The sequence below is a fragment of the Etheostoma spectabile genome, chromosome 7 (assembly GCF_008692095.1).
Source record: "Etheostoma spectabile isolate EspeVRDwgs_2016 chromosome 7, UIUC_Espe_1.0, whole genome shotgun sequence".
Taxonomy (NCBI): domain Eukaryota; kingdom Metazoa; phylum Chordata; class Actinopteri; order Perciformes; family Percidae; genus Etheostoma; species Etheostoma spectabile.
This window is the reverse complement of record NC_045739.1, coordinates 13,879,668-13,890,157: the sequence shown is the minus strand read 5'-3', so window position 1 is coordinate 13,890,157 and position 10,490 is coordinate 13,879,668. Positions and strand designations below refer to the sequence as shown.

The following is a 10,490-nucleotide window of genomic DNA, read 5'->3' as shown; positions in this document are numbered from 1 at the left end:
ATCTATCTATCTATCTATCTATCTATCTATCATTAAAATACCTACATTCTAAACATGGTTCACCATGTTTCTCTGTAAGGAGAGTCTATGTGTTGTCTATGCACTCTGTCTATGTGAATTGCCCTGTTGTGCTTTGTGAATTTTTTAGCCCTTTAAGCTTTCGGATTACCTCAAGGAAACGTGTTCCTGAAAAAATACAGGCTTTAGGGATTTTCATTGAGGTTGCGGGTAGAGCTGCAGTTTTATTCCGTGTGAAATGTGACAATTAAAGCTAGTAAACTGCCTCATTTCTGTCGTGAGGTACTGATTTATCATCCGTCTAACGACACTTCAAATTGCCCCTGCAGAGGGGTTGTATTGACAGTTGTTAGTTAAGAAGCCTCAGGATCAGTTGCTGCAAAATCTGCAGATTTTTAAATTGAATCTCACTGTCTTAGGAGCTGAATGTTGATTACAGTAACTAACTCTTTTCCTCACACAGAACTATAAAATATTTTAAATGTCATTGAATAATCATATTGTAAAATATCGTTAAAAAGAAAAGTCTGCATAAGACATGAAATAAATTCAACATTGAGAGGAGGACAGTTGAGTTGTGCCTTGATTGCACTGTTCCAATAAATGATAATTAGTACATGTTACACATGTGTAGTCTGCTCTTATACTAGCATTTTTATTTGGATGTATGGTAAATACAAATGTCCACAACACAGGTATATTTAATCTACAGCCAATGATTCTTTTTTATAACTGAATTTTTAAACTGACATAAAACAGAAAATTAAAAAGGGGAAGCAACATATTTTGCCATCTTTGCTTGATAAATAAGGAAAATTCTTAACTGAGTATCAAAATTACGTTATGTTTAAGGTTTGGTTGAGTTTAGGTAACTAAAAGCTGTAAAACCATCTCCCTACTTCACAAGACAATAATTATTCCCTCTGCTAAAAAAACAGAAACAAGTCATTTTGAAGTGTTTGACCAGACAACCTACAATGCTGTATAATTTTCAGTTGAGAGTCTCACTAAACAGTTTAAATTTACTGAAACCTTCAATACTAGTTGTCATTAAGCACCTTCATAGCCTACTTCTGCCCATTCTGCCTAGTGATGACATTTAAAAAAAACGTGAATCTTCCAGCCAAAGCACATGCTGCCCAGATTACTTTCATTTAGCTTGTGAAACAAAGACTGTCTAGAAGCTCAATCGCTCTGCTGCTCTGCTCTGAGAAACAGCAAACGCTTGCATAACGTACCATCTGAGCCTCACTGTAAATTGTATTTGGGTGTCTAATAGGGTGTGAATCTACACCTAAGCAGCTCTGATGGAGAAGGCTGGATAATGAGTCAGAGGTGCAACAGATTGTGTTTACTCCTACATCATGTGGAGAGAAGATTTTATTTATAATTGATTATAATTCTAATAGCTTCATCCAAGGTTTAATGTAGCCAGACCACACAACACATGGTCAGTATGATTTCCATTTTAAGGGTATGATCAGTATGGGATGATTAAAAAAACAAAACAATGTAAAACACTTTAATGTTACTTTATGTAGCAAACACAGAATACAACAGAAAATCTCTTCTGGAAAGTAGTCGTTTTGCTAACAAGCCTTTGCTGCATCATGTCCAGAGCCATAAACTGTAAGAGCTGGCAGCAAGTCAAAATAGTTCTCACAAACATAACAGATGATGTGATTTACTGTTGGCTCGGACCTATCAGTCTGAGCCCGGCAGAGATCTCAGAGGCGGGTCTCAAAAGGTTTTTGTGCAGCGAAGCTGGGCAGATGGTGGCGAGATCTCGTTAACATCTGAAGTTAGTCTGCTAGTAAGCTCTGCTCTGACTACTCAAACTAGCCCTCGATCCTTCTGCAGGCCATGCAGCACACAGGCCCAGACACCGCTTATCTTAGACATATACTCGTCTTTGTGTTTACTAACCCATGGTGGTATAAGATTGGTTGATGTGCAAACTGTGTCAATGGGATTGTTACAAAATTTTAAAAGGAGAAATGAATTGTAGCAGAAATTGAAACAGTGGGTCAATTATTTTGCGGTTGGGCAGTTTTCAGCTGTGAAATGGGGTGTCGTTTGAAGGCAAGGCAAGGCAAGGCAGCTTTATTTGTAGAGCACATTTCAGCAACAGGGCAATTCAAAGTGCTTTACACAAAATCAGTTAAACAGATAAAACACAAGTACAAACAGTTAAAAATCATAAGCATTAAAAACCAATAAAACACATGAATAGACAGTTAAAAACAAAATAGAAACATTAGGACACATAAAACACAAGAATAAAAGTTACAGTGCAGCTGTGAAAAGAAAATGCGCCGCTCAATTAAGTTTTTACTACTCCAAAGAGCAAAAATGTGATTTTCTAACACATATTTTGTGATCTCTAACAAATATTTATTTGCTGCAGTAATGGAGTTGCATATAATGAACGTACTGCCAAAGGTGAATTCAGCTTTATGTGAAAGACTTCAAAGTGTGGTTTTGTCCTTGACCAAAGTCTTAAAGCTAAATAAAGACAGATTTTAGGATTATGCTGATTGATGTGAAATAATTTTACTTGCAGCAGCACCACTGAGGTTGCAAAAGTGAACCTTGTACCGTTACCACAAATATTGGAAAATCTCTTCATTAAGTTGGTAAAACCTTTCAGGCTTCACTGAGGTATTCCTTTCACGGGTTTGTCTCCTTTCAGACGATGGGAAGCTGTCCTTGGAGGAGTTCCAGTCATACTTCACTGATGGTGTCCTCACTGACGACCAGATGCAGGAGCTGTATTTCTCTATCGACAGGCAACACACAGAGTAAGCCTATCTTCCTTTTAGAAGTCTTCCAGCTCAGCTGCCATCTGTAGCCCCTTCTGCTCTCCTGCTGCCTTACAGTGAGACGTCAACGCCTCACTTCAGTGAAGATGATGTCAATATTCCATAGAGAGCCTAAATTCGGCCGTGAAAGCCCCAAGAGTTTGCAGCGCTCTGTTTTCACACTGATGAGCACAAACAAAATTGTAAAAGATGCAAAACATTTGCCTGTGGCACCGGCTAACATTCAACTTGAAAAACATTTATTGTAATGAAAAACGTGTGGGGTTGTAGCAAAAGAAATACCCAAGAGGACGTTCTTTGCTGTGTCTGTGGGCACAATGCTAATGAAATGTGAGAAATCATTCCTTTGCTGTTGGCATCACTGAAGTGCCAACCAATCACAGTTAAGAATGATCTCTCTTGTGTTACAGCTTTAGCTAACACCTGTTTTGTTTTACTGTCAACTTTAGACCGAAAGCTTGCGATGCATAAAAAATCCTAGCTGGTTATTCATTTAAATATTGTTTTTCTAAATTATTGAAACTAAAATATCATAAAGTACTGACTAAAACAACACAAATATAATCTCAGACATTTTGCCTTACTATGCCAATGTCTAGTAAAATCAAGTAAATCACTAGACATTGAAGTACATTATAATGACTGAAAATACAGAACATTATACCATACTTTACATATACTTGAAGTGCTTCTAGGTACATTTGCAAGGCAATTGTGCTATTGTGATTATTGACTGTTCTCCCAGCTCCTCTGCTCCTCATACTTCAAAGCCCGTTGCACATTGTTTCACACCGTTTCGAATAAAACATGTCATTCAACCCAAACTGTAGCAATAGTCCAATAGTGAAAATCCCTGCTATCTTTTTTTAAATGGAAAGGTCCAACACTACAAGAAAACAATAGTCAACGTAAGGTGACCAGATTTCTGACATAAAAACTGGAGACATAAAAAGAAATGAAAATATATATATTCACCATATCATAAAAATATCCGTTGTTTTTATCTGTGAAATTAAAAAAGGGGGATAATTCCTGTTTCACGTATTTTGATCATGGTAGCTAAAAACAAGCAAAACGTGATTGAGACGTTAAACCGGTTGGCTCTGCTGCCCAGTATTTCTTGCTACTCAAAATATTATTTCACTTTGCGGTCTGCTATTGCCTGTCCCCAGAAAACTGGGACACCTGGTCACCCTAGTGGAGGAGACTGTGCTTTGAGCTAAAAATTCTAACACACTGATGCTAAGCAGTTAAAATGCTTACAGGTGTAATGCTCACCAGCTTAGTTTAGCATGCTAAAGTATTGGACAAATTGATTTTTTTCCCTGATGATGATGTTTGATGATGATAAAAAGTCAGAGGATTCCCAAAGTCTGACAAAAAGACATCTCTTTAATTAACATGTCTCTTTTTTGTCTTCCAATGGCCTCACAGCAACCTGGACATAGATAAACTCTCAGGTGATTATTTGTCATTCATTATTTTAATGCCTTTGCTAATGAAATCAGTCTCAAACCATTATATACAGCGCATAAGATCACTTTTATGTATCACAAAAATCCAAGGCTTTATTATTTTAGCTGGTTCTATTAGCTAAAGCTGCTGGATGATGACCAGGACTTAAACACAAGTATGCCCCAGTCAGTAACTCAGAAATTAAGATATAATCATGTTAGTGGCCAATGTACTTTAATTCTAATTAATGCCATTGATTTCACATTGAATTGTTTCCTTCTTGTAAGAAAACACCATTGATACAAATTATGCTCAACAAATCTTCTCCAGAGTACTTCACTCCACATCTGGGGGAATATGCCAATGTCCTGTCTGCTCTGGAGAAGCTGAATGTGGCCATTTTGAAGGCCATGGACAAAACTAAAGAGGTGGGTGATGGTGGCTTTCACCTCTGCATTGTGTTGAATTTTAGAACATTTGAATGCCTCCAAGCACTCAGACTTTCAGGCTGTTTTTTTTGCCCTGCATGACTGATTCCGCTCTGCCTCTTCTCACTAACAATACATTTTCAAACATGAGTTCACAGGACCTTACAACACCAGCCATTTGTAAATCTGCTAGACAGAAAGGAAGGAGGAAGAAAAGCAATTTATGTAACACAATTTTGAACTTTTTGGGAAGTGGTTGAACTACCATAAATGTAGGCTTATTTCACAATATGGCGCAGGTATTGTAGATATACTGATTGCTGTGGAGGTCATAGAGACATAACATTCATTATTACTAAATGAACATCCTGTTGTATTGAAGGAGACTTGAAAGTAGCGATTGAGGCCATACATTCATTATGGAAATGTTGATTGAGGTGGAGAAGTAGGATAATTTTCCTGCTAATTTCTATAGAAAATGCAACCAGTGGTCTCCCTCCGTTAACAATAAGAATGAAAAGGAGCCTATTTTTTAAAAAGATTTTTTAGTGTGGTTTTATTGCCTTTATTGATAAGACAGCTTAAGTCAGGAAAGTTTTTCCCTTTTTCAGGCCCAGAAGCTTCATTTATTATTTTTACAGTCTATGGTCATGAATATCTGAACCAAATTTAATTCAATAGTTGCCCAGACATTTCACTTAATACCACAAATGTAAACATCACGGTGGTGCTAGTGGAAAGGTCAGGGGATCAAAATGTCAGTTTGATATATCGTCTGGGAACCATGAACATCTGTACAAGGTTTCATGACAATCCATCAAATAGTTGTTGAGATATTTCAGTATGGAAATATAAAGCAGCAAAACTTCATGTTTAAGAGTTAACTCTTGTGTGTCTTTCATTGTTGCATGATAACACTGGTTGCAATACATTAGTAATTTGACATTAAATTATATATATATATATATATATATATATATACATATATAAAGAGAGAGAGTATATTATATACTGTATATATTTTTATTTTCAGACCAGTAACCAGTATCATAACATATTTTCATACCTCTGGTACCTCTGTCCTAATTGTAAATGTATAATGTATGGCTTTGGAGCTGAAATAAAGATCAATGCTTTTCAGTTCAAAAGACCGAAACTGTTACACTACCGTTTCTTTCACAGATAACGAGCCAGTATCTCATCAAATCACCAGCCTTGAATTGAGAAAAATGCTAATTAGAGCTTTATGAAATCCTGGTATGAAGCTTGGTTGAGCAGAACAGCATACTGTATATTCCGTCAGAGGAGATTAAAGTGCAGGGCTGTAATCATGTTGTGTTAGGCCCACATGGTCAGCATCATCTTAGAGATCTTACACTAAGACATAATCAATAGCTTAGCTCACTCTTTATCGATCTCAGCTTACCCTCCATGTTAAGCCAACTGGTGAATATTTATTTATATTTGGCAAAGGAAGAGAATCAGGTGCATGGATACATGCTTGAGTGTGGATACAGACTTATTATAATTTTGACTGCAGTGCCGGAAGTGAGTGTCACTGATTAAGAGAGGGAATACAGGGTGATAGTGGAGCGTAAACGACAGCAACTAAGGCTGACAACCTCCCCAGCTGTCCAACTGATCTGATGTCAGATGTCCTCCACAGAACTGCACCACAAACACAGGACCTTTTTTCAACTGCTCTAATCTTCCTCTCTTAAATTTTTTTCACTGTTAAAAAAAATTAATCTTAGTTTAGTATTCACTCAGTCGCACACTTGTCTTTCACTATTTTATCTGGTTTCTCTGTGCATCCATCTTCTCCGACATTGTCCTCTTACTCTTTCTCATGTACTTTCCCTTTCTCTTTATCTCCCATGCCTTGCTACAGCTCATGCATATTTCATGTTGCTATTAGTCTGTCAGAAAGCTTTCTTTACGCTGAAGAGCAGCTGCCTTTATAGCGATCGTGAAATCAGCCACATTAGATTCTCATTGCTAAACCGAAGATAAAACTAAACCTATAGAAGTGCTCAAGGGCCACCAAGACTCAAAATGCCTGGACAAACAAAGAGAAAAATCATGAACTCTACAGACTAAAATGTGTTGTTGTTGTGCCTCGAGACAACAAAACATCTGCTGTGTTGTCGCAGCTCTTCTGTCTCATAACAAAGGGAGGATAAATTGAAAAAAGAACCATGGTTCATTACTGATGTAGTACAGTGCCTCTGCTGCCGAGGAAATGGAGCACATAGTAACAAAGATTACAACAAGCTCGGTGGTCGTTTTTCAAATGTCTTCTTGTCCTTTTTTAAGAGCTCTATTTTGTTGCACCCCAGGGTGCTGGTGATGGTGATGAGGTTCATTATCCACAAAATCTAAGCTGACAAAAAAAAAAACAGCAGCAACTGCACTGAAACTTAAAGTTTTCAGGAAGTCCTCCGCAAACTGACACTGACATCCATACATTATAACAATATCACTTTCCAGTTCATGGAATAGCCCAGTATTACCTTGCATCCATTACTGTAATTAAAGTTAATCTACACAGTGATGCTCCTTCACCATGTGTCTGTGTTTACTCTCTTTTTTGTTTTTAGCAGGTAGGAATAATGCTATTTTAACTTGGTTCCTCTGACCAAATAAACGCAATAAGATACCTGTTGAATGACGATTAAAGGGGGATTGAGAACTTAATCTTGACAAACCCCAAAAACTCAAAATACAAGGTTTTCAGGGTATTAGGAGATTATCTGAGAATCAGCTATTTTCATGCTCAAATAGATGAGCATAACATGAATTAAGAATCAGTTGGCATCTGGACTTGCAGCTTCTTTCTTTAAAGTACATATATTTACCAGAGCTGAAGATAAGGCAGACAAGTCCATCATATCAACTACAAAGCACAAGAAACAGTTCCTAGATAAGATGAGTAATGAGTGATGATTTCTTTTACTCACATTATTGCAGCTTCTCAATTTTTACCCTTACACATCCATTCAGGAGTATCAGGGTTCATCAGTGCTGGGTCAGTTTGTGACACGCCTTCTGCTGAGGGAGACCTCCACCCAGCTGCAGTCCCTTCAGTCATCCCTGGACTACGCTATGGAGGCAGTTCATGACCAGGGCTGCACTGGGAGGAGGATACTGAAGAAGCCTGAAGACCTGCCTATCCAGAGGGTGGCCAAACGCACCGGCCGACGCATCCAGAAGAACATGTGTCTCTCCCCTACTGATCCCTACTCTGGCATGCTCACCACAGGTACGTTTCAGGAACACTACAATTTAGATACTGTCGGTAAATCTGATGAGGGCAAACGTTAGGCAATATACTGGAAATTTAAAAAGGCATATTGTTGCAATCTAGCTCAGGGAGATACTCACAGAAGTTCACCCAAGACACAAAGTGCATCACTTTGATATAAAGTAATTGTTCAGACTTCCTCTATTTTGCTAATGTTATTTCTGGGGTTTAGGGGTCAGCGTGGAGCCAGACAACCATTGGGGCTCCCAGATCAACCAACTGGAGCAGCTCATAGACAAACTGGAGTGTGAGGTTTGTATATCATCTGTTTTTGCGCTTCTACTCACTATGCTAAACTAAGCTAACTGTCTGTTGGCTCTAGCTAGCTTAATATTTAGTGGACGAGCGAGAGAGCGGGGTCAATCCTTTTATCTAACTCTTGGCAAGAAAGCAAATTACCCGTATTTTCCACCGGACGAGTAGTATCTACTCTACCTTCCAATCCAAGCACTCCTGCAATTATCCTCCATGCCTTCTCTTTTCTGCCATCTGTGGTGGCTATTATGTTTTTCCACCTCCAAGATGAATCTCTCCTTGTCCATGGTGTTTTAAAGGAGACATATATTCTTGACCTGGCGTGTGACTTTAGTGTAGCGTAGGGCCGTTCATGCACACTTCACGCAGGCTTCTGCAACGTGCCGTGACACGGGTGGTGGATGGAGTAGAAGCATCCAGCAGCATGGAGAAGAGCACAAATAGTTACATGGTGGCTCCTGTAGTATTTATTTCATTTTTAATTTTGAGTGATCATTTTTGTATTATTATATATTTATTATAGATGAGGTATGTTCCAAGGTTAGATGCCAGCACTTCAAGGATAATGAGCCTGCCTGCTAACACATGGATCTCTTGAATTTTTTATCAAGTGATCCATGTGTTAGCATGGATCTCTTAAATTTCTTATCTTGGTCAAGCAGACAAGAATATAGTGTAACCAGAATTCTCAGGGCTGCAATGAAGCTGTTGAAAGGTTAAAATGAATATGGCAATCTCTTCTTTGTGAAAACCAATGCTTTGTTACTAGAGACCGTTATTTTGCTGGATTAGGTTAAGCATGTTCTGCTGCTAATTCTTGTTCTGCTCATGACTGACTGAAATATTTATGCTTCCATTTTCAGAGTCCACATCTTGAACCTCTTAAAGAGGACACATTGGCAGGGACATATAAATCGGTGAGTCCAGTGTGCGCTGAATATAGCTGCACAAGTATGAAACGTTCCTTCAGATTATACAAGATATACTTTGCACTGACCAAAAATGTGTTACAATTTACGGATATTTGATTTATACATTATCTTCTATTTTTGAATGGCTGGAAATCAAAAATGCAAATTCACTTAAAATCCAAAATGAGCCTAATCTGTTGACATTATTTTAAGATGTGATTATGACTTTAGTTTGTTTTCTCTCTTTAGAACATACTTCTGGTTCAAAGACAAATGTCTGTGAAGGAGAAGGATGTGGAGCAGTTTCAACAAGCTCTTAAAATCTACACAGATACCACCGGCAGCCAGCTAAACAACCTGCAGTATGTCCTTTGTCTGCCTCAGTGCCTTTATTTGCCTCTCTGTGATTGAATACAACCTCTTCAAATTGCTTTCATTTTTCTAAACAAATGAGGCACTGTAACCTCCACTGCTTTCTTTTTTTCTCCCTGTCTCTTTTTATTTTTAGCGTTTCAGTCCAGAACCTGCCAGACAGATCATGCTTCATCATGTACGAGTTTTGGCAGGATCGGCTCTCCTGGATGAGGTAGGATCCGACGGGTTTTATGCCATATTAGACTAGGAAAGATGTTCTAAAACTGTTACTGCTCAATCAAAATGTGTCTCATCCTTTTCCTCCTTCTTTCTCCTTTCAGCTACCTGCAGTCAACCATCAGCAAGACCTTCCAGCGCTGCATTATCGACTCACTGGAAGAGCCGGAGATGGTCTCCACCATGCTCCTGCCAGGTAGGAACCATTATGACGGCTGCTATTTCATGCACTAACTCTCACATGAATCCAGTTTGATTTATTTGGTAGTTTAAATAATTTAATTTAATAGAATTACAAATAGCATGGCCTTTTGGAAAAAAAGTATTAATTCAGATGTCTTACATAATAAACAGGGGTTTTAAGTGGTCCAAGATGGAAATGATTATCTAGGAGTCTTTTTGGGTGAATAATTTGTGTGAAACAATAGAATTTAGATGCTTTAAAGGTAAATGTTGCCCTTAATATTAAAGCTGCTATAGTTAACTTTGGGGGTGGCAGTCGCTCAGTCCGTAGGTAGTTGGGTTGGGAACCGGAGGGTCACTGGTTCAAGTCCCAATACGGGCCAAAAAGTACAGAGTGTGAATTGGTGGTTGGAGAGATGTCACTTTACTTCCTGGGCACTGCCAGGTGCTCTTGAGCAAGACACCGTATCCCCCCAACCGCTTAGGGCGCTGGTTCAGCTGGCAGCCCACTCACTCTGACATC

At 38.5% G+C, this 10,490-nt stretch overlaps 1 protein-coding gene across 1 annotated transcript in view; it reads left to right on the top strand.

The window, feature by feature from the left end:
* The window catches only part of LOC116693265 (N-terminal EF-hand calcium-binding protein 1), a 17,180-nt gene that overhangs the window by 5,029 nt on the left and 1,661 nt on the right, over positions 1-10,490 (top strand). Inside the window, exons 3-11 of the mRNA XM_032522133.1 lie at positions 2,711-2,819; positions 4,275-4,300; positions 4,626-4,723; positions 7,727-7,985; positions 8,200-8,279; positions 9,146-9,199; positions 9,443-9,555; positions 9,702-9,779; positions 9,889-9,980. Of these exons, the coding sequence (XP_032378024.1) occupies positions 2,711-2,819; positions 4,275-4,300; positions 4,626-4,723; positions 7,727-7,985; positions 8,200-8,279; positions 9,146-9,199; positions 9,443-9,555; positions 9,702-9,779; positions 9,889-9,980 (909 nt within the window). The remainder of the gene's footprint in view (positions 1-2,710; positions 2,820-4,274; positions 4,301-4,625; positions 4,724-7,726; positions 7,986-8,199; positions 8,280-9,145; positions 9,200-9,442; positions 9,556-9,701; positions 9,780-9,888; positions 9,981-10,490) is intronic.